General features: G+C 43.5%; 1 protein-coding gene across 1 annotated transcript in view; it reads right to left on the reverse strand.

Annotated features, from left to right (window-relative positions):
* The window catches only part of znf532 (zinc finger protein 532), a 36,036-nt gene extending 11,601 nt beyond the window's left edge, over positions 1–24,435 (reverse strand). Inside the window, exons 1-9 of the mRNA XM_046306548.1 lie at positions 24,141–24,435; positions 23,349–23,670; positions 12,116–13,289; positions 11,497–11,892; positions 4,160–4,413; positions 3,663–3,875; positions 1,734–1,897; positions 1,228–1,556; positions 378–559 (exon numbers count right to left, since the gene is read on the reverse strand). Of these exons, the coding sequence (XP_046162504.1) occupies positions 378–559; positions 1,228–1,556; positions 1,734–1,897; positions 3,663–3,875; positions 4,160–4,413; positions 11,497–11,892; positions 12,116–13,264 (2,687 nt within the window). The 5' untranslated portion in view covers positions 13,265–13,289; positions 23,349–23,670; positions 24,141–24,435. The remainder of the gene's footprint in view (positions 1–377; positions 560–1,227; positions 1,557–1,733; positions 1,898–3,662; positions 3,876–4,159; positions 4,414–11,496; positions 11,893–12,115; positions 13,290–23,348; positions 23,671–24,140) is intronic.
* Between the last annotated feature and the right edge of the window lie 530 nt (positions 24,436–24,965).

Genomic DNA, 24,965 nt, shown 5'->3' on the forward strand with positions numbered 1-24,965 from the left:
ACTCAATGCAAGTTACAAAATCAACTGACATTGTAATTACTGTGATTAGCAAGCGGCACATTGATAGGTGAAATAAATCATTTTCAGTGTGGAGACTTAAAGGTGACAGTATCAAAGAACTACAGTATTGCCTCTTCCATGTGTGCACCCTCCACATTGGGAAGAGCCGATATTGGGGGTCTCGTTGCTGTTGATTTCTGTAGGAAGTTGCCTTTCTGTATGACGTCACATTGCTACGTCTACCTGAGTGAGTGGACCTTTTAAACAAAAGTCATCTGACTGCTCCTAAAGAAAATCTCTAGAGAAGAAGAGGAACCATGGTAACAAGCTAGACAGAAGTGTTTTCCTGTTCAGGCAGGAAGCAATGTCAGACTGACCGGTAGCCCACCCTGCGGGTGTAGTGCAGACAGTTCCTGGTCACATGGGACTGGAAGTGGATTGAGCGGCAGAGAGCCCCACACTCAGGGCAGATGTAGGGAGACTTGTGCTGGTGGATCCGTTGGTGCGACGCAAAGCTGCACACGTTAGGTAGTAGCATTTGGCAGATTGTGCAGGTTTTCTACAGACGTAAACAGAGACAAAAATACACAAAACGGTATTATAATTCTCCAGGAGGAATGCAATCTTTGAGAGTTGGTTCAATAATGGAGTTAAATTAACAAAACATTTGACAATTTACATCATTAGCTGGCGCTATAAAGGGATGATATGATGACAAAACACAATGCCATTTAAAGATGGCATCTGCAGTACAGGGAAACAGCGCCACTGGCCGCCCCACCACCGTTGTTATTGTCGTTGTTGCTGAGCTGAGGAGCGTCATGCAGAATGGTGAAAACGAGGCAGTACATATTAAGCTCTTCTGTCGAGGCGTGCAATGATGTCAGGGCGGGGGGGGGGGCAGCATTCTCTGTTTGCAGTAACTTCTTTGTTGTAATATGACAGATGGGCGTGGTTCATTTACCATAAAGGATTCCAGCTTTATATATATATATATATATATTTTATTCATGATATATTATTCAAAAGGGAGTGATGGATGGAGTGTAAAAGGGAGTGTTGATTAGAAGTGGTGACACAGTGGGTGTGACACAGTGGGTGTGATACAGTGGGTGTGACACATTGGGTGTGAAATACACAATAGACAAGGGAAGTTTAAAAAGAGCAAGAAAAACAATCACTCAACACCCGCTTATAGACACAGACACAGTAACCACACATACACACCTGTCCGCTGGACTCTGGCGCCTGCTGATAGTGCATTGCTAGAGAGTTCTCATCCAGGAACATCTCACTGCACTCTAAACACTTCAGACTGGTTCTGCAGAGCCGGGACACATCCTCATCCAGGGGCATGGCAGCAACCGGAGGGGCGTTGGAGGGGGCACAGATCACCGCTGCCTGGGCCTGAGTACCAGCACCCTTCCCTAGGAAGTGGCCGGTGGAGCTGTAGGTAGATGCAGCGGTGGTGGTGGAGGATAGTGGAGGTGATGTAGTGATCATCTGGTCTGTAGGGATGGGCTTGAGGATGAGGTGGGAACACTGCATAACCACCCCTTTGAGGAGAAGAGAAGAAGAGACGAGGTTAGAAGAGGAGAGGAGACAAGAGGAGAGGAGACAAAAGGAAGAGAAAAGATTAAAGGACAAGAGGCTATAAGAGGTTTTTATTAGTCTCAATTTAGAAGCATTGCAGAGTGAACGCTTTAGGCATTTCATGTATGAAGATAAGTCACCTTTGTCTTTGTGTCCCCGGGCGTGGGAGAGCAGACTGCACTTGTTGTAGAAGACCAGGTTCTTGACACAGTGGTTGCAGGTGACCTCGATGCGGACACTGCGGCGGTCGTAATGCTGGCTCAGGCTTCTCTCCAGGGCAAACGAGTCACCGCACTCCAGGCACCTGTAAATAATAATATAAATGAATATACAGTGCCTTGCGAAAGTATTTGGCCCCCTTGAACTTTGCAACCTTTTGCCACATTTCAGGCTTCAAACATAAAGATATAAAACTGTATTTTGTTGTGAAGAATCAACAACAAGTGGGACACAATCATGAAGTGGAATGACATTTATTGGATATTTCAAACTTTTTTGAAATATAAAAACTGAAAAATTGGGCGTGCAAAATTATTCAGCCCCCTTAAGTTAATACTTTGTAGCGCCACCTTTTGCTGCGATTACAGCTGTAAGTCGCTTGGGGTATGTCTCTCAGTTTTTCACATCGAGAGACTGAATTTTTTTCCCATTCCTCCTTGCAAAACAGCTCGATCTCAGTGAGGTTGGATGGAGAGCATTTGTGAACAGCAGTTTTCAGTTCTTTCCACAGATTATTGATTGGATTCAGGTCTGGACTTTGACTTGGCCATTCTAACACCAGGATATGTTTATTTTTGAACCATTCCATTGTAGATTTTGCTTTATGTTTTGGATCATTGTCTTGTTGGAAGACAAATCTCCGTCCCAGTCTCAGGTCTTTTGCAGACTCCATCAGATTTTCTTCCAGAATGGTCCTGTATTTGGCTCCATCCATCTTCCCATCCACTTTAACCATCTTCCCTGTCCCTGCTGAAGAAAAGCAGGCCCAAACCATGATGCTTCCACCACCATGTTTGACAATGGGGATGTTGTGTTCAGGGTGATGAGCTGTGTTGCTTTTACGCCAAACATAACGTTTTGCATTGTTGCCAAAAAGTTCCATTTTGGTTTCATCTGACCAGAGCACCTTCTTCCACATGTTTGGTGTGTCTCCCAGGTGGCTTGTGGCAAACTTTAAACAACACTTTTTATGGATATCTTTAAGAAATGGCTTTCTTTGCCACTCTTCCATAAAGGCCAGATTTGTGCAATATACGACTGATTGTTGTCCTATGGACACAGTCTCCCACCTCAGCTGTAGATCTCTGCAGTTCATCCAGAGTGATCATGGGCCTCTTAGCTGCATCTCTGATCAGTCTTCTCCTTGTATGAGCTGAAAGTTTAGAGGGACGGCCAGGTCTTGGTAGATTTGCAGTGGTCTGATACTCCTTCCATTTCAATATTATCGCTTGCACAGTGCTCCTTGGGATGTTTAAAGCTTGGGAAATCTTTTTGTATCCAAATCCGGCTTTAAACTTCTTCGCAACAGTATCTTGGACCTGCCTGGTGTGTTCCTTGTTCATCATGATGCTCTCTGCGCTTTTAACGGACCTCTGAGACTATCACAGTGCAGGTGCATTTATACGGAGACTTGATTACACACAGGTGGATTGTATTTATCATCATTAGTCATTTAGGTCAACATTGGATTGCATTCAGAGATCCTCACTGAACTTCTGGAGAGAGTTTGCTGCACTGAAAGTAAAGGGGCTGAATAATTTTGCACGCCCAATTTTTCAGTTTTTGATTTGTTAAAAAAGTTTGAAATATCCAACAAATGTCGTTCCACTTCATGATTGTGTCCCACTTGTTGTTGATTCTTCACAAAAAAATACAGTTTTATATCTTTATGTTTGAAGCCTGAAATGTGGCAAAAGGTCGCAAAGTTCAAGGGGGCCGAATACTTTCGCAAGGCACTGTACATTCATTCAAACACATATATTATATACACTGCATTTCAAGAAGCCCAAGGACACTGTATAAAATAGGAAGAAACAATTAAAATGCTATATAGCTAGCTAGCATTTTACCTATAGCCGCGGGAGGGTAGGGAGATACAGGCGGCCGAGGGGGGGCTGAGGTTGGGGACGTAGACTGGGACGGGGTTGATGCTGCTCAGGACCTTATTGAAGGCCTCCACTACAGAACTCTGGGAGCTGGCTAACACCTGGACTCTAGAGACACCCTTCTTCTGGGCCTGGGCAGCCAGCAGGGCTTGCTTCACCAGGCTGCTGCCCCTGGGGCTTGGAGCTGGACAGCACCTGGTGAAACGAACAGACATTCAAGGAGTTACTGAATGAAATGTTAGGGATTTATTGTTGTTATTATTACTCATGTTCCTCATGTTTATTTCTATTGAGTTTTTATTTATTAGAATTATTCCTCATATTTATTTCTATTGAGTTATTTATTTATTAGAATTATTCCTCATGTTTATTTCATTATTACTGTATGATGTTATATTTTGTTGTCTATAGCGTGTTAGCATAGAAGATTAGTTCTGATGTACAGAATGAGGTTAATAAACCAAACCTGGTGGAGCTCAGACACAGAGGTGGCCTTGGTCAGGGGGAGTAGGTTGAGGTTGGTGAGGTGGACAGTCTTTGGCACGGTGAGTTTGGCGTTTGCCAGGCTGGATGCGGGCACCATGACGGTCTGCTGTTGTTGTTGATGGATGGCGTTGGCAGCTTTGAGGATGGCGCTGCTGGCACTCTGTACCGACGCAGCGGGGATCACTGTGGCTTTGACCATGGTGTTGTTGGCCAGCTTTAGGTTAATGACCTGAATAGGGGGAGGAGAAGATGGGAAATACAATTGTATTTGTCATATGTAGACTAACAGTGAAATGCTTACTTATGGGTTCATTTTCAACAATGCAGAGAAAGAAAGTCATACCAGGAATAAACACACAGTGAATAACGCATAACAATAACATAAAAATAACATGGCTTGGCCTCCCGGGTGGCACAGTGGTTAAGGGCGCTGTACTGCAGCGCCAGCTGTGCCATCAGAGACTCTGGGTTCGCGCCCAGGCTCTGTCGTAACCGGCTGCGACCGGGAGGTCTGTGGGGTGACGCACAATTGGCCTAGCGTCGCCTGGGTTATCCTTGTCTCATCGCGCACCAATGACTCTTGTGGTGGGCCGGGCGCAGTGCGTGCTAACCAAGGTTGCCAGGTGCACAGTGTTTCCTCCGACACATTGGTGCAGCTGGCTTCCGGGTCGGATGCGCGCTGTGTTAAGAAGCAGTGCGGCTTGGTTGGGTTGTGTATCGGAGGACGCATGACTTTCAACCTTCATCTCTCCCGAGCCCGTAGTTGTAGCGATGAGACAAGATAGTAAATACTAAAAACAATTGGACACCATGAAATTGGGGATAAAACGGGGTAAAAATGTAAAATAAATAAATAAATAAATATATCAAATAACATGGCTACAGGGAGTACCAGTACCGAGTCGATGTGCAGGGGTAAGAGGTAATAACATGGCTACAGGGAGTACCTGTACCGAGTCGATGTGCAGGGGTAAGAGGTAATAACATGGCTACAGGGAGTACCAGTACCGAGTCGATGTGCAGGGGTAAGAGGTAATAACATGGCTACATGGAGTACCAGTACAGAGTCGATGTGCAGGGGTAAGAGGTAATAACATGGCTACAGGGAGTACCAGTACCGAGTCGATGTGCAGGGGTAAGAGGTAATAACATGGCTACAGGGAGTACCAGTACCGAGTCGATGTGCAGGGGTAAGAGGTAATAACATGGCTACAGGGAGTACCAGTACCGAGTCGATGTGCAGGGGTAAGAGGTAATAACATGGCTACAGGGAGTACCAGTACCGAGTCGATGTGCAGGGGTAAGAGGTAATTGATGTCCACTAGAGTTCAAAAGTTTGGGGTCACTTAGAAATGTCCTTGTTTTCCATGAAAACATACATGAAATGAGTTGCAAAATGAATAGGAAATATAGTGAAAATGTTGATAATGACTTTTAATTGAAATAATAATTGTGTTCTTCAAACTTTGCTTTCGTCAAAGAATCCTAGTAGCAATTACAGCCTTGCAGACCTTTGGCATTCTAGTTGTCAATTTGTTGAGGTAATCTGAAGCGATTTCACCCCATGCTTCCTGAAGCACCTCCCACAAGTTGGATTGGCACTTCTTAGGTACCATACAGTCAAGCTGCTCCCACAACAGCTCAATAGGGTTGAGATCCGGTGACTGTGCTGTCCACTCCATTATAGACAGAATACCAGCTGACTGCTTCTTCCCTAAATAGTTCTTGCATAGTTTGGAGCTGTGCTTTGGGTCATTGTCCTGTTGTAGGAGGAAATTGGCTCCAAATAAGCGCTTTTCCACAGGGTATGGCATGGCGTTGCAAAATGGAGTGATAGCCTTCCTTCTTAAAGATCCCTTTTTACCCCATACAAATCTCCCACTTTTCCACCACCAAAGCACCCCCAGACCATCACAATGCCTCCACCATGCTTTACAGATAGCATCAAGCACTCCTTCAGCATCTTTTCATTTTTTCTGTGTCTCACGAATGTTATTCTTTGTGATCCGAACACCTCAAACTTAGATCCGTCTGACCATAACACTTTTTTCCAATCTTCCTCTGCCCAGTGTCTGAGTTCTTTTGCCCATCTTTAATCTTTTATTGGCCAGTCTGAGATATGGCTATTTCTTTGCAACTCTGCCTAGAAGGCCAGCATCCCAGAGTTGCCTCTTCACTGTTGACGTTGAGACTGGTGTTTCGCAGGTACTATTTAATGAAGCTGCTTGTGAGGCGTCTGTTTCTCAAACTAGACACTCTAATGTACTTGTCCTCTTGCTCAATTGTGTACCGGGGCCGCCCACTCCTCTTTCTATTCTGGTTAGAGACAGTTTGTGCTGTTCTGTGAAGGGAGTAGTACACAGCGTTGTATGAGATCTTCAGTTTCTTGGCAATTTCTCGCATGGAATAGCCTTCATTTCTCAGTACAAGAATAGACTGACCAGTATCCGAAGAATGTTATTTGTTTCTGACAATTTGAGCCTGTAATCAAACCCACAAATGCTGATGCTCCAGAAAAATCAACTAGTCTAAAGAAGGCCAGTTTTATTGCTTCTTTAATTAGAACAACAGTTTTCAGCTGTGCTAACATAGCCATTGAGTTCAATCTTAGTTTCATCAGACCAGAGAATCTTGTTTCTCGTGTTCTAAGAGTCTTTAGGTGCCTTTTGTAAAAAAAAAAAAAAACTTTATTTAACTAGACAAGTCAGTTAAGAACAAATTCTTATTTACAATGACGGCCTATGAACAGTGGGTTACCTGCCTTGTTCAGGGGAAGAACGACAGATTTTTATCTTGTCAAGTCTGAGATTCAATCTAGCAACCTTGCGGTTACTGGCCCAACGCTCTAACCACTACGCTACCTGCCACCCCAATCATGTGCCTTTCACTGAGGAATGGCTTCCGTCTTGCCACTCCACCATAAAAGTCCTGATTGGTGGAATGCTGCAGAGATGGTTGTCCTTCTGGAAGGTTCTCCCATATCCACATAGAAACTCTGGAGCTCTGTCAGAGTGACCATTGGAGTGACCATTCTTGGTAACCTCCCTAATCAAGGCCTTTCTCCCCCATTGCTCAGTTTGGCCGGGCGACCAGATCTAGGAAGAGTCTTGGTAATTCCAAACTTCCTCCACTTAAGAATGATGGAGGCCACTGTGTTCTTGGGGACCTTCAATGCTGCAGACATGATTTGGTACCCTTCCCCTGATCTGCGCCTCGACACAATCCTGTCTCGGAGCTCTAAGGACAATTCCTTCGACCTCATTGCTTGGTTTTTGCTCCGACATGCACTGCCAACTGTGTGACCTTATAGAGGCATGTGTGTGCCTTTCCAAATCATGTCAAATTAATGGAATTTACCACAGGTGGACTCCAATCAAATTGTAGAAACATCTCAAGGATGATCAATGGAAACAGGATGCACCTGAGCTCAATTTCGAGTCTCATAGCAAAGGGTTTGAACACTTACAGTTGAAGTCGGAAGTTTACATACACCTTAGCCAAATACATTTAAACTCAGTTTTTTTTAACAATTCCTGACAATCCTAGTAAAAATTCCCTGTCTTAGGTCAGTTAGTATCACCAATTTATTTTAAGAATGTGAAATGTCAGAATAAGAGTAGAGAGATTGATTTATTTCAGCTTTTATTTCTTTCATTTCGGGTAGCCTTCCACAAGCTTCACACAATAAGTTTGGTGAATTTTGGCCCATTCCTCCTGACAGAGCTGGTGTAACTGAGTCGGGTTTGTAGGCCTCCTTGCTCGCACACGCTTTTTCAGTTCTGCCCACAAATGTTCTATAGGATTGAGGTCAGGGCTTTGTGACGGCCACTCCAATACCTTGACTTTGTTGTCCTTAAGCCATTTTGCCACAACTTTGGAAGTATGCTTGGGGTCATTGTCCATTTGGAAGGCCAATTTGCATCCAAGCTTTAACTTCCTGACTGATGTCTTGAGATGTTGCTTCAATATATCCACATAATTTTCCTACCTCATGATGCCATCTATTTTGTGAAGTGCAACAATCACTCCTGCAGCAAAGTACCCCCACAACATGACGCTGCCACCCCCGTGCTTCACGGTTGGTGTTCTTCGGCTTGCAAGCATCCCCCTTTTTCCTCCCTTTTTGTTTCATCAGACCAGAGGACATTTCTCCAAAAAGTACAATCTTTGTCCCCATGTTCAGAGCAGTGGAGCAGTGGCTTCTTTCTTGCTGAGTGGCCTTTCAGATTATGTCGATATAGGACTCGTTTCACTGTGGATATAGATACTTTTGTACCTGTACCTGTTTCCTCCAGCATCTTCACAGAGTCCTTTGCTGCTGTCCTGGGATTGATTTGTACTTTTCGCACCAAAGTACTTTCATCTCTAGGAGACAGAACGCATCTCCGTCCTGAGCGGTTTGACGGCTGCGTGGTCCCATGGTGTTTATACTTGCGTACTGTTGTTTGTACAGATGAACGTGGTACCTTCATGCGTTTGTCAATTAGGCTATCAGAAGCTTCTAAAGTCATGACATAATCTTCTGGAATTTTCCAAGCTGTATAAAGGCACAGTCAACTTAGTGTATGTAAACTTCTGACCCACTGGAATTGTGATACAGTGAATTATAAGGGAAATAATCTGACTATAAACCATTGTTAGAAAAATGACTTGTGTCATACAGTAGATGTCCTAACCAACATGCCAAAACTATAATTTGTTAACAAGAAATTTGTGGAGGGTTTGAAAAACGAGTTTTAATGACTCCAACTTAAGTGTATGTAAACTTCCAACTTCAACTGACACACCTACTCATTCATGGGTTTTCTTTATTTTTTAAAACTATTTTCTACATTGTAGAATAATAGTAAAGACATCAAAACTATGAAATAACACATATGGAATCATGTAGCAACCAAAAAAGTGTTAAACAAATCAAAATATATTTTATATTGGATATTCTTCAAAGGAGCCACCCTTTGACTTGATGACAGCTTTGTACATTCTTGGCATTCTCTCAACCATCTTCATGAGGTAGTCACCTGGAATGCATTTCAATTAACAGGTGTGCCTTGTTAAAAGTTCATTTGTGGAATTTCTTTCCTTCTTAATGCGTTTGAGTCAGTCAGTTGTGTTGAGTCAAGGTAGGGGTGGTAAACAGAAGACAGCCCTATTTGGTAAAAGACCAAGTTCAAACACTCCCATATACAGTGACCTCCATAATTATTGGGACAGTGAAGCATTGTTTCTTCTTTGGCTATATACGAGAAAATATGAGGTTAAAGTGCAGACTGTCAGATTTAATTTGAGGATATTTTCATCCATATCGGGTGAACCATTTTGTTCCCCTAAACTAGTCCCCCCCCCCCCCAATTTAAGAGTAGCGAAAGTATTGGGACAAACACTAACACTGTATTAAAGTAGTAGTCAACACATCCATCAACACAGGGGCCACTCAGGGGTCTGTGCTTTGCTCTATGTCATCTCTGGGGACTGGGGAGAAAACGCAATAACTCTCCCCAAATATGGGGAAGGTTTTCTGTGCAAAATTTCCAAATGACATCTGTTTGACCGGATGTAAGGTAATAGAAAGCTGTGTAAACAACCTACATTGTGTCTCATTAGATTTCAGTTCAGCTTGGATGCATATGGATGTGGTTGAAATACTATCATCTTTAATGACGCTGATAAAAGACAGCACATGTCACGTTCTGACCATAGTTCTTTTGTTATGTCTTTGTTTTGGTCGGGGCGTGAGTTGGGTGGGTTGTCTATGTTCCTTTTTCTATGATTAGGGATTTCTGTGTTTGGCCTGGTATGGTTCTCAATCAGAGGCAGCTGTCATTCGTTGTCTCTGAATGAGAATCATACTTAGGTAGCCTGGTTGTCTCTGATTGAGAACCATACTTAGGTAGCCTGGTTGTCTCTGATTGAGAACCATACTTAGGTAGCCTGGTTGTCTCTGATTGAGAACCATACTTAGGTAGCCTGGTTGTCTCTGATTGAGAACCATACTTAGGTAGCCTGGTTGTCTCTGATTGAGAACCATACTTAGGTAGCCTGGTTGTCTCTGATTGAGAACCATACTTAGGTAGCCTGGTTGTCTCTGATTGAGAACCATCCTTAGGTAGCCTGGTTGTCTCTGATTGAGAACCATACTTAGGTAGCCTGGTTGTCTCTGATTGAGAACCATCCTTGGGTAGCCTGGTTGTCTCTGATTGAGAACCATACTTAGGTAGCCTGGTTGTCTCTGATTGAGAACCATACTTAGGTAGCCTGGTTGTCTCTGATTGAGAACCATCCTTAGGTAGCCTGGTTGTCTCTGATTGAGAACCATACTTAGGTAGCCTGGTTGTCTCTGATTGAGAACCATACTTAGGTAGCCTGGTTGTCTCTGATTGAGAACCATACTTAGGTAGCCTGGTTGTCTCTGATTGAGAACCATCCTTAGGTAGCCTGGTTGTCTCTGATTGAGAACCATACTTAGGTAGCCTGGTTGTCTCTGATTGAGAACCATACTTAGGTAGCCTGGTTGTCTCTGATTGAGAACCATACTTAGGTAGCCTGGTTGTCTCTGATTGAGAACCATACTTAGGTAGCCTGGTTGTCTCTGATTGAGAACCATACTTAGGTAGCCTGGTTGTCTAGCCTGGTTGTCTCTGATTGAGAACCATACTTAGGTAGCCTGGTTGTCTCTGATTGAGAACCATACTTAGGTAGCCTGGTTGTCTCTGATTGAGAACCATACTTAGGTAGCCTGGTTTCACCTTTGAGTTGTGGGTGATTACTTTCCGTGTCAGTGTTTGTACCACACGGGACTGTTTCGTTTGTTTCATTTATTCACGTTGTTATTTTGTATTTGTTCTATTAAAAGTAAGCAATATGAACACGTACCACGCTGCACATTGGTTCTCCCATCCTTCCTACTACTCCTCTTCGTCAGAAGCACCTCTACAAACTATCCCTAACTGTGCATTTGCATTCTCTCAAGATTCTGAAAGAAAATTCATAGACCTACAGTCAGTGTCCAGATTACAGTTTTCATTTAATGATGAGTGAGAAAGTTACAGACGCAAAAATGTCATAGCCCCCCCCACCCCCCCAAAATGCAAACCTCCCCTGTCATTGTAATGGCGAGGGGTATGATATTGGTGCATCTATAACTTCTCACACATCATTTTTAACGATTCATTCATTTTAAGTCTGCATTTGAACCTCTTAGTCATTGTTTGATTTCAAATCCAAACTGCTGGAGGGCAGGGCCAAAACAAAACAAAATAGTCACTGTCCCAACACTTACAGAGGGCACTGTACAAAGAAAAAGGTTGGTTACCTGGGAACCCGCCGTCTTGACTGCCGACACAGGGAGGAAAGCAGTGGCCACAGGTTTGATGGTCATCTGCTTGTTGATCTCCATGGCAACACCTGGGGTGGTGGTGGGCAGGGAGGAAGTCCGCGTCGAGTTCGGGGAGGACAGGAAGGAGGAGACCATGATTGAAGACCCTCTCTTCAGGCGTTCAGGGTCTGACTCTACCTGGGCCAACGGCAGCACTCTGGTGACGGTGCGTTTGATCTGGCCAGAGGAGGTCTTAATGGTTTTGATCCGGACCTTTGGGATGACGGGTGTGGACGGGGAGGAGGAGGGGGAACCAGAGCCTCTACTGCTGTCCTCGCTGGTGGTTGGGCTGCCGGGGCCCTCTGGCTGTTTGGACTGCAGCCTCCTGGCCACCTAGGATAGGATAGAATAGGATAGGATTAACTTTTTTGTCCCCGGAGGGAAATTTGTCTGGGACTAATCTATTGTGGACAGACTGCATAACATAAATGGTACCGTAGTTGTTAATGGAGCATCTAACCCTTCCTAGAGGTTAGTCTTAGACACATAGTACTGATGTATACAAGTAGACAGTACAGTAAAACATTTACACACTTGACTTATACACAATCCATACCTCCAGAGCTGAGGGGGACTCCTGGTCTGGGGGCTTCTCCGGGACCAGGTCCCTGGGGCTCTCCCTCTCCTTGGCCTCCTTGGGTGCTTCCCTCTGGGTGTGGATGTCAGGGATGGTGGTAAATGAGTCTCTCTGGGTGGTAGCGGGGGACTCAGAGACTACAGAGTTAGTGGTGTCTGATACTGTGGCTTTCTTAGCACTGAGAGCTGCAATAGCAGCAATGCAGGAGGAAAGTTTGGCTGATGAATTGGCTTGTTTGGCCTGCGAGAGACTGGTGGACACAGCCTGGACACAGGGCTCCTCAGCCTCCCTCCCTGACCCCTCCTGGGTGCGAGGGGCCGTTGTCTCTTTGGCTTTCTCTTCTTCAAGTTTCCTTGATTTAGAGGACTCGTAAAGGTTCAGACTAACGGTGACCAAAGTCTTGTTGTTGTTTTTATCAAGTTTTGATTTGTCGCAGTCTCCATTAGACTTGTTCGCAGGTTTGGCCGTGCTATGGGAGTCTGCCAGTACGGCTTTTGTGGTCAGCTCCTCCTCTCTCTTGGCAGGTGGTTCTGTCAGAGGGTTTGTCCTAAAAAATGGCAGGGCGCTCTGCTTGACCCTGTCCAGAGAGTCATCAACTTCAATCTTATCGTCATCGTCAAACTCCTCAGCGCTGGAAATGGGACTAAACTGGTTAAAAGTAGAGTGGGAGATGAAGTTGGAGGTGATAGCCAATCCATGATGAGCCTCCACATCTCTCAGAGCCTTTTCGGCTCCGTTATTCTTACTGTACCGGTCGTTAGGTGACATTGACAGGTACCCGTTATGAAGCCCATTGTGGTTCACCATGGTGGTGGGGTCAGCCTGAACCACCTCCTCTGGTCGTGTGTGTTCTTCACCGCCGGGGTCCATTTTGTGGACATTCTTGACGATGACGCTGACGCCCACGTCTGGAGCTCCAGAGGGGGTGTGTGCCTCGTCCTCGTGGGGGACGCTTGGGTGTTTGAGCTGGCCATCATGAGGGTCCTCGTGGGGGACGCTGGGGTGTTTCAGCTGGCCATCGTGGGGGTCCTCGTGGCCTGACTCTATGGCTGTCTTCGGGTCCACCATGTCTGGGATGTCAAAGGCTGCCAGGAGGTCGTCAAAGTCTGGGGTCTTCATATCGCCCATGTTTTTGATGTGATGATGCAAGAACCTGGAAGAGATATAACGAAAAAATACAACTAGTTAGCTCGTACACAAATTAATACACAAACTCATTTTGTGGGACACGCTGTATATTGTCAAATTCGACTGCGCGACAGACCACACATCATTTAACGGGGCGGCAGGGTAGCCTAGTGGTTAGAGCATTGGACTAGTAACCGGAAGGTTGCAAGTTCAAATCCCCAAGCTGACAAGGTACAAATCTGTTGTTCTGCCCCTGAACAGGCAGTTAACCCACTGTTCCTAGGCCATCATTGAAAATAAGAATTTGTTCTTAACTGACTTGTCTGGTTAAATAAAGGTTTAAAAAAAGTCTAACTTTTTACCTAAATTATTCATACTTATTTATATGTTAGTATTAAACTGTTATCTACTTTCTCAAAACATAAGATTAATCTGTAAAATAAACTAGACTTTATTTGGTTACAACACTGAAGAAGATGGTGAAGAACCAGGCTACGCAATGAAAAGTTGACAGGCAAGTCTTTTTTTTTACTGAAAAGCTAGCCAACTATCTAGTAAACACTTCGGTCATGAGGTTGGTGTCTCTTTTTTTGAACAAAATTAAATGGATATATCTTGTAATTGACATTTATTTTCATTATTAGAGTGGCACTTCAGTTTCTTGTCAATATAATGGATAATCTGTGGTTATAAGGATAATTTAATGGTAGCCTATAAGTACCCCTGTTGGCCTTCAACTTGAGTTACTCAATGAGAAGGGGCAGGCAGCACAATTCAGAACTTTGTTTCACAAATTGTGGGTGGCAGGTAGCCTAGCGGTTAAGAATGCTGGGCCAGTAACCGAAATGTTGCTGGTTTGAATCACAGAGCTGGCTAGGTGGAAAAATCTCCTGTTCTGCCCTTGAGCAAGGCAGTTTAACCCAACCCGGGGAGCAGTTGTTGGTGGTTAATGCGGAAGACACATTTCGGTTGAAGGCATTCAGTTGTGCAATTGACTAGGTATCCCCTTTCCCTTCTCTTTTGCGATTCCTGTATGCCACATATTCAATTTAAGCCTAGAAGAGGATGTGTCCTCAGGCCTGGAGGGAGGCAAAGGTCATTCTGCTGACCGCTACTGAAGAATAGCAAAGCACCCTTTAATGGTTCAAACAGACAACCAATCAGCCCGTTACCGGTGTGTTTGACAAAAATGGAATAGTTATTTTAAAGAAAACTCAGTAACAACAGACTTTCAGCATGCTTATAGGGAAGGGCACTCAACATGCCCAGCACTGACACAAATGACTGATGATTGGCTAAAATAAATGTATCATAAGAAGATTGTGGGAGCTGTTTTGTTAGACTTCAGTCAGTCTTTGATATCATTGATCATAACCTATTGGTGAAAAAACTTAGGTGTTAAGGATTTACATCCTCTGCCTTTTCATGTATTGAGAGTTACCTATATAATAGAACACAGAGTTACTTATCAAATCAAAGTTTATTTATCACGTGCGCCGAATACAACAGTATTCTGTAAGTAAGTGAAATGCTTACAGAATGCTTATCGCTTTTAAATGCTTACTTACAGGCTCTAACCAATGGTGTGAAATGGGAGCCTCTGCTACAACCACAAACAAATTTGGTTGAGTGTGGTGTACCACAGGACAGCTGGCTTGGGCCCACTGACCTTGAATAAAGCCTGTGTGTCTATGCATGCTGACGACTCAACAGTATAGACTAGTTTTAGGCTGGGTATTTCTGTACAGCACTTTGTGACATCAGCTGATTGTAAGAAGGGCTTTATAAATACATTTGATTGATTGATTGATCATCTATGACAGTAAAATAAATAACACTCAACATAGAGCTCCAGTCAGTTTTAGAATGGATAACTAGTAATAGGCTGGTGCTAATTTAAAAAAAAAAACTACAATCATTGTTTTTGTGACAAATCACTCGCTCAACCCTAAACCTCATCTGGATCTATACTGAATAATGTGGCTATTGAGCAAGTTGAGGAGACTAAACTGCTGGGTGTAACCCTAGATAGCAAGCCATTATGGTCAAAACATAGAGACTCAATGGTTGCTAAAATGGAAGGAGGTCTGTCCATGATAAGGTGTTGCTCTGCTTTCTTGACATCTAAATCAACCAGGCAGGTTCTACAGGCCCTAGTTTTGTCGCACCTAGACTACTGCCCAGCTGTGTGGTCAGGTGCGGCAAAGGAGGACATAAGTAAATTGCAGTTGGTCCAGAACAGAGCTGTACACGGAGGGTGAATGTCAGTGGTATGCAAGTCAATCTTTCCTGGCTCAAAGTTGAGTAGATATATATATATACTGCAGAGATAGCCTGCAGAGTTCTGTCTTACTATCCAGGTCTGTACCCAAACAATTTGAGCTTCTACTTTTAAGAATCCACCTTTCCAGAAACAAGTCTCTCACTGTTGCCACTTGCTATAGACCACCTTCAGCCCCCAGCTGTGCCCGAGATGGGGGGCAATCAATTCACTTATGGTGTATATGTGAATTGATTGCCCCCTATCTATCTTCAGAGCTCGTGCTGTTAGGTGACCTAAACTGGGACATGCTTAACACCCCGGTCATCCTACAATCTAAGCTTGATGCCCTCAATCTCACACAAATGATCAATGAACCTACCAGGTACAACCCCAAATCTGTAAACACGGGTACCCTCATAGATATCATCCTAACCAACCTGCCCTCCAAATACACCTCTGCTGTCTTCAACCAGGCTCTCAACGATCATTGCCTGCATCTGTAATGGGTCTGCGGTCAAACAACCACTCCTCATCACTGTCAAACGCTCCCTAAAAGCCTTCAGCGAGCAGGCCTTTCTAATCGCCCTGGCCCGGGTATCCTGGAAGAGCAGTTGGAGGCCACGGAAGGAGAGTTGTATGACATTGAAGCTCGTCTGGAGGTTAGTTTACACAGTGTCCAAAGAAGGGCCAGAAGTATACAAAATTGTGTCGTCTACGTTGAGGTGGATCAGAGAATCACCAGCAGCAAGAGCGACATCATTGATGTATACAGAGAAAAGTGTCGGCCTGAGAATTGAACCCTGTGGCACCCCCATAGAGCCTGCCAGGGGTCTGGACAGCAGGCCCCCGATTTGACACACTGAACTCTTGTCTGAGAAGTAGTTGTTGAACCAGGCGAGGCAGTTATTTGAGAAACCAAGGCTGTTGAGTCTGCCGATAAGAATGTAGTGAGTGATAGAGTCGAAAGCCTTGGCCAGGTCGATGAATACAGCTGCACAGTACAGTATTGTCTCTTATCGATGGCGGTTATGATATCGCTCCATTCCGTTTCTTTTTCATCCTAAAAAAACTCCCCAGTCTTTATTGATTACACACATACACCTAACATGATACAGCCACCACTATGCTTGAAAATATGGAGAGTGGTACTCAGTAATGTGTTATATTGTATTTCCACCAAACATAACACTTTGTATTTAGGACAAAAAGTGAATTTCTTTTCAGTATTACTTTTGTGCCTTGTTGCAAACAGGATGCATGTTTTGGAATATTTTTTATTCTGTACAAGCTTCCTTCTTTTCCCCTCGGTCAATTAGGTTAGTATTGTGGTTGTGGTTAGTATTGTGGTTGTGGTTAGTATTGTGGTTGTGGTTAGTATTGTGGTTGTGGTTAGTATTGTGGTTGTGGTTAGTATTGTGGTTGTGGTTAGTATTGTGGTTGTGGTTAGTATTGTGGTTGTGGTTAGTATTATGGTTGTGGTTAGTATTATGGTTGTGGTTAGTATTGTGGTTGTGGTTAGTATTGTGGAGTAACTACAATATTGTAGTTACTCCTCAGTTTTCTCCTATCACATCCATTAGTCACCATTGGCCTCACCCCGGGCAACTGAGTTAGGAAGGCCACCTGAACCTTTGTAGTGACTGGGTGCTGATACACCATTCAAAGTGTAATTAATAACTTCACCATGCTAAAAGGGAAATTCAATGTCTGTTTTCTTTTTCATCTACCAATAGGTGCCCTTCTTTGCGAGGCATTGGAAAACCTCCCTTGTCTTTGTGGTTGAATCTGTGTTTAAAATGCACTGCTTGACTGAGGGACCTTACAGATAATTGTATATATGGGGTACATATAGGGTTGAAAAAAGGCAGACACAGTCCGGTAAATTTCCATGGCAACTTAAGCCCTGGAATTTGGGGAATTTTGCTTAAATTCATCAAAAAAAGTTAGCTTATAACAGTGAACCTTTTTGTGTGGGATACACATAAGGCAATTCTAGGTCTTGTGGCATATTTTGGTTAAACTATCCCCAATTCAAAAGAATTGCAACCCTCTGCATGCACAGTGTATTCTTCCATCACATGTACAGCTGATTCTTAAGATCTTGCACACTAATGAGATGCTATTGATCCCATACTATTACACTCTCTGAGCCAAGGACTACATGCTTTCTGGTAAGTTTTGATTACAATACTGGGTGGGGTGAATATATTTTATATGACATACATTATTTTTTGTTAACTAGTAAACAGTAGCCTACAGCAAAGTGTGTTTAAATCATTTATAACTTGTTAACAATTTCTGCTAGATTGTTTTTGCTACCATGTGGGTTTTAGCTTGCTTGAGCCTGCTAACTGAGGAGTGTTAATTCACCTGTTTCCATACATGTTTAATTTTAAAACATTTATCTTACAAAGGAGTTGTTTCTTCTAACTGCTTAACTATTTATCTGTACATGGAATTGTATTTGGGTTTTTTACTTGTTTTTTTATAATCTTTACAGGAAAATGCCACAGGCACATATCTGATGTGTGGGGACATTTCACTGCAGCTAATGTAGAAGGAGAAATTGTGTACATTTCCAAATACTGTGCCAAATCATGTGCATAAAGTTCCCTCAGAGCTCACAACCTCTGACAAAAGTCCCTCTACTCCTTTTCGAGGTGAAAAGGATGAATCAGACACCTTATCGATAGCAACAGCTCAAGTTCTTTTTCCTCAATAGAGGAACGTAGTCAGAGAAATGCTGATGAATGTCTTGCTCGAGCTGTGTATGCAACTGGTTCACCTCTGGTGCTCACAGGCAATGGGTATTGGGAAGAGATTTCTCTAATGTTCTGAAATACATCAAAAAGCGTGATGACTTCTGCCTGAAGCTCATACACACCACAGCGTACATGTTGGACCCCAAATATGCTGGCAAGAGCATTGTGTATGGTGCAAAGATCAACGAGGCCTATGGTGTCATCACTACCGTGTCTCGCCACTTTGGTCTGGATGAGGGCAAGGTTCTTGGCAGTCTGGCGTAGTACACTTACAAGCAAGGGCTTTGGGATGGAGATACAGTATGGCAGTTATGCCAACATATCTCATCAGCCACCTGGTGGAAGGGACTTTGTGGATCTGAGGCTCTTTCCCCTGTTACCTCCATCATCCTCCAAATCCCACCAACATCAGCCGCCTCAGAGTGCAACTGGTCCTTGTTTGGGAACACACATACCAAAGCAGGCAACAGGCTGACCAATACAAGGGCTGAAAAAATGGTGGCCATCCGGGGAAATTTGAGGCTTTTTGAGCCTGACAACGAGCTATCCTCAACAAGGTTGGAAAGTGACAGTGAAGATGAGGCCTCAGAGTCTGATGTTCAAGAGGTGGACATAGAGGAGGTCCAGGGAGAAGACATGGAAGCCTGAGAAGAGGACAACCAAAGCTTTAGTTTCTAGACTATAATTTTACAGATGTATGTTGAAAACATTTTTGGGAGAGGCGATAGGTCATTGGGGATCATTCAATATTCCCTTTCTTTTGTTGTTCAGTGAAATCATCCCATGTGAAGAGTCAACTCACTTAATTAAAGTTACATTTGTAACTAAATTGTTTTAAAAAAATTCTATTGGAAGGATTTAATCATTTGTAATTATGTCTACTTATGATAAGGTAAAAGGTTTATGTTTCTGTCTCCATATGATATGGTAAATATATCCAATGCAAAAAAACATCTACATTTAAATGGTATTAATATTAATTCCCATATATTCCCGTTAATTCCCATGGAAAGTTTCCACTTCTGAATATTCCCCAAAATGTGCAAGTAGTCATTCAAAATTCATGTTAAAATGCTATTATTGTCAATACAATTTATTATGTGACTTTTTAAAGAACATTTTTACACCTGAACTAATTTAGGCTTGCCATAACATACTTTTTGACTCAAGACATTTCAGATTTAAAATGTGTAACATTTAAAAAAAAACATAATTGCACTTTGACATTGAGGCCAGTGACAACAACAACAAAAAATCTATATTTAATAAAATGTTAAATTCAATCTGTTACACAGCAAAATGTCAACAGGTGTGAATACTTTTTGAAGGTACTGTACATGGAACTCTCTGTCACCCCAGGTAACTCAAGTTAGCAATAAAAATAGCTCCTTCATTGTGAAGAGACTAACATTTTGATATATTTTGTATTATATTACATATTGCATTACGTAGTGTTATATATACTATGTATTTTATGCATTTAGTTTTGTTTCATGTTTGGACCCCAGGAAGAGTAATTGGGGATCCTCATAAAATCAGAATTGGGCTGCCTGTCTAAACGCAGCCAATGAGACACTATCTTATACCGACTGTATTTGGCTTCAATGGCTATTGAGTCTTCACATAGGAATGCATTGTGTCATGTGATCGATGGCTTTGTCCATTCATGTATACAGTTATTGATACAAATTCACTACTTTTTTGTTGTAGAAAATCGCCCACTAGTGTACAAGTAGGAACTCATTCTGCTCCAATTCCCCTCCCAACTCTCAGTTGCCCAATACAGGGTTTTTCATAAACCTCTCCTCTGGGATCTCTAGCCGTTCCATGCCTTTGAACTATTCCACAGCTGGCACACCTTATTTAACTCGTCAACTAATTATCAAGTCCTTGAATAGGTGAATCAGGTGAGCTAGTTCAAGGCTAAATCAAAATTGTGAAATGTGTGGGGGTCCCTGAGGAGAGGTATGAAAACCACTGCCTTCAATCAAGCCCTCCTAGAGAGGAACAAAGGAAAGCAGAGGTAGGTAGTCAACTAGGCCCACTTAAGACCCCGGACATTCAAATCTGGCCACTAATTTCCTACTGCAATCACTTCATCCATGGAATTAGGCTAAATCGCAGTAGCTAATGCCCATTTGAACGTAACAAAATGCAGTGGACCCTCATAAAACCAGCATCCAAATCAAACTCTGTGAATACTCATCAGTTGGAAAAACCAGACCACACTTTTGGTGATCTTCATTCAAATGGGCATTTCTCTCTTCTTTTCACGTATGTCAGATGACTTCAGACCAAGGTCACTAGGTGTTTACAGAGAATGAATGACACATCTCCAGTGATTATGCTGGTTTGTTTATGAAGGAAACATGAGAGAGGTATACCGTAACATGGCTACTCAGCGCTAGATGAGCTAGCTTATCATTCTGACCTACTTTATGAATGGGATGGAGACAGATAATGCCTGTCCTCTAAATAGCTAATAACTAGCCAAATTGCTTCATGTACATTAGCCTGTATCTGAAGTATTATAAATAAGTTTATTTCAAACAACCCAATAGCCAAGGACAGTTTGGAGGTGGATGTACTGTATGTATGTACAATGCTTCTGAAACAAGTAGTGCTTTTTGTGTTGTTGTACTGAAATGCATTTTCACATGAGGAATCCTCATAGGAAATGTGATGGATGAAGACAATGGGCTAGGGATATCATATCATGTGGTGCGTCTTTGCGCTGCCTCTTCAGTCTGCACGTAGCATGTAGCCAAGGAGGGCTGCCTGAATGCTTGCTGCCTCCTCATTAAAATAGATGACAGATCAATCTGCACACTGCACTGCAGCACCGGCCACATCCATTTCACCTATTAACATCTGCACTCCCCAGTCTCCCTCCCTGCTAAACCACCAGTGAAATGGCCTCCTCTCCTCGGCGGCAGACAATGAGATAACCAGGCAGTAGTGAACAGAACAAGAAAAGTAGAGAACGAGAGAGAGCGAGAGAGACAGAAACAGATTTGGAGATTGGAGAAAAGGAATGGCTGCTGCCGAGCTGAGGTGAGGAGAAGCTGCATCAGAAAAAAGGAAAGATGGCTGCTGCCGAGCTGAGGTGAGGAGAAGCTGCATCAGAAAAAAGGAAAGATGGCTGCTGCCGAGCTGAGGTGAGGAGAAGCTGCATCAGAAAAAAGGAAAGATGGCTGCTGCCGAGCTGAGGAAAAGCTGCAGCAGAGGAAAGAGAATCGCAGGGCCTAGTGCAAGAATACGGCCAATAAAAGCAAAGCTGTCTGACATAGAAAAAATGATATTTAATGCAGAGAGATGAAGAATACTGTACTGTATACATATTGACGCCCAGCTATATTAACCCCAGTTTCATGTATATGCTGTTCTCACCACCACCCCCAAGTGCACATACAGTACATCTACCTACAGAGTAACTCACATTAGGAAACACAGCAGTAGAAAGAAACATGAAACAGTCCTCACCCTGTGATCTGTAGCCAGCCTGTCCCCAGCCAGCCACTACTGTAGTCACAAAACCACCTTCCTTCCTTCCTGCTACCACACAGTCAGTCAGGCACAACAACCACCCCCCTTTTCCTGCAGAAAAAAAAAAAAAATCCCAAAGCAGGCAGGGCCCAAAAACAGGCAGAGCGATGGAGGTAGTGTGATCCCGATCAGTCATCCATTTCCTCCTGTCCTGCACCATCACCAGTTGACTGACAATGACCCTGTGCTGTGAGACAGGCCTCCAGAGTTGCAGTCTCATCCCCTCTCCCCTGCCTGAGCACTGCTCTCCCTGCCTCTGCCTGCAGCGAGGTGGCCAGCCCTGCTTGCCCCACATCCCACAGCCTACACCCTGTATCCCATAGCCTAAACCCCCACACCTAGTGTACTGTACCACCACCATACTGCTGGGGATCGATAGTGCCTTTCTGCAGCCTCCTCTGCTAGGCTACAGCCTTCTAGTTTGGCTGCCATTATTAAGCAGCCAGGGAAGCTCTCTCTCCCCCTGTAGCACAGAGCCGGCATTGTTCCTCAGCCCTCTGTCTGCTGGCTCAAACCTGTTTCAGCCGGTTCCGGTCACCACACATAAAGCCTGCTCTGCTGCAGTACAGCTACACACACACAGACAGGCAGAAAGAGACACAGCTAGCGCCCACTTCTCAGGCTGATCACAGAGCACTGATACTGCACCATTTTGACCTGAAATACAACATCTGGATGTGGTTAAAAGATAAGAGATGATTAAAAATGTAATAGTTATCTGGGCTCAAAATACAAAAGGTTTGAAGAGATCCTTGTCCAAAACAAATCTGGAATCCAGGTCATTACCCCAGCAACAAAAAAACAGCTAGGCCTCGAGAGTACAAACCATAACATCCTCCTCTGGGTTGTGCAACGGGACAAAATACACACGCAGTTAGAAATCTAACTCTGTTACAGATACAAAACGAGATGTCAGGAAAAAAGGACACAGCTCAAAACACAGACAATAATACCGCCTGAATCCGGATGGATTATTATGTGAGTCATGACAGTTACGATTCCTGGCCTGGGATGAGGACGTGCCACAACGCTGGGTGAAAATGGAGAGGGAGGAGGCTGAAGCAGCCATGACAGAGTAGTAGTAATGGTAAAAACCTTGGTCTATACGTGGCCTGCTTGTCTGCATGAGCCCCAGTGTTTTAGTACAGCCCTCAGCTGAGCTGGTGAGGGTCTCTCCACCTCTATCCTCTCTATTCCATGCCCATGGTTCCCTAATCTCTGTCCTAGAGAGGCTGATCTTTGTCATGATAATCCCTGTAGCCTCAGGCAATTGAGCATCCGTCTGTCTGTGATAAATGACAAGGAAAACAAAGGGCCATCATGATGGCACACACCCTATCCCTGTCACAGGCACAATACATGCAGACACACACAATATATATATATAATATATATATAATATATATATGTATCTGATATAGATAGATATATATATCTATATATCTATATATATATATATTATATATATATATACACACAAATACTAGGGGAGGAAAAGGAGATTGTGCCATACCCTCGTGATCCCCTGACTCTGATTTTCCACTAAGAGAGGAGAAATCTTCCTGTTGAGGCCTGCTTCATACACACAGTCAATCCAGACTAGCCGCCCCCATCCTGCCAGGCAGCCCCCTATAAACAGTGTTCTTGTGCCTCTGCTCTGTGGCTACAGTAGGTCAGCCAGTCCTGGCTGCTCCCTCCAGACGAAGCCGAGCGCTGCATGGAAAAAGGGGGCAGTGTTCGACAGGCGAATCAGGCCTTTTGTCTATGCATGTATGTGCAGGGTAAGGGGGTGAGGGGACTCTCCAGGCTCTCTCGGCTACGGCAGGGAGCAGCAGCTGGTGCAGGAAGGAGAGGAGAGAGGGGAAAGGAAAATATAGAAATATGAGAAGAGGGCACAAAGAAAAGGATACCAAGAAATCTCCTAAGTCTCTCTTGACCAATGACAAATATAGGCTAAATATTGACTTGAAGAAAATAGGGCCTAGTATGGTCTGTGCAGTCTGCATATTGTAGAGATATTGTCATCAATTGATACTGATAGGCTACTTACTCAAATAATTTAACAAAGGCTCACTTTGTACATGGTCCTGCTGTAATGCAATTATTTAAAACCATGTTCTTTCTGAGTAATTACAAAGATAAATAGCAGACTATAGGCTAACTACTTTAAAAAGACAGCACATTATGGTTTATGTTATATAACAGATCCTCACAAGGCCCGGGCCTGTACCTATAAAGTCATCAACTCAAACCCCAGATTCAGACAATTCATCAACCAACACGTGAACAATAGATTATTACCTACCTGGGTAGTGGGTATGGTGACAGATTAGCACATAGCTGTCTCTCTGCAGAATGTTGTTTTACTATATGACAGCAGCTCACTCTCAGACAATGAAGTCATGGGTAGCCCCTTCTGTAATAGGTTCAGCACCTTTCCATCAGCAACACATCAAAATGCAAAGGCATCAGACTGCATTTTATCTAAGAGGGGGATATAAACTGCCCTGCTCCAGACTGTTGTTTCCAGATGTTGAACATGTATGTTCATAATAAAGAAAGGCCTATAAAATACCCCCCCTGCTCACTGCTCTCCGGTGAAGTCTATTCTTTTCTGAGCAGAGCAGAGGTTGCTGCTCAGTGCTGCCCACCCCCAAGATTGCCATTGTCACGTGATGAGAAATATTGCCTTGACGCTTGATCATAACGATATCTCAAGTCAGCAGATCAACCATGTCGTACCTATTATAATGTAGACAAATCAATATTGGACCGTTACGTATGTAAGGTCGTAGGTATCAGACGTTTATTTTATGGATACTTTGTTTTGACAAGATGTGATGACGTTGAAAATCAGAACACAGTTTTCTCACACCCAGAATGCATTTCGCGGTCGTTCAAACGTGTAAAAATAAATAACGCTTTCTTCGGGGAAATATTGATCGTCTTGTTGGCGGTGTCATCACCGATACATTTCAAGGAGCATTCGTTACGAGTCTCGTTTTTATTTTATTTTATAAATCTGATATATTTGATATAAGTGAACTGCGCTAGCTAACTGGCTAGTTTATTCTAAGAGCTGCACTTAATCATCAGCTAAATCCATGCAAAGAAATCATCTCGTCCACAG

The sequence above is a fragment of the Oncorhynchus gorbuscha genome, linkage group LG16, assembly GCF_021184085.1.
Source record: "Oncorhynchus gorbuscha isolate QuinsamMale2020 ecotype Even-year linkage group LG16, OgorEven_v1.0, whole genome shotgun sequence".
NCBI classification, from domain to species: Eukaryota; Metazoa; Chordata; class Actinopteri; order Salmoniformes; family Salmonidae; genus Oncorhynchus; species Oncorhynchus gorbuscha.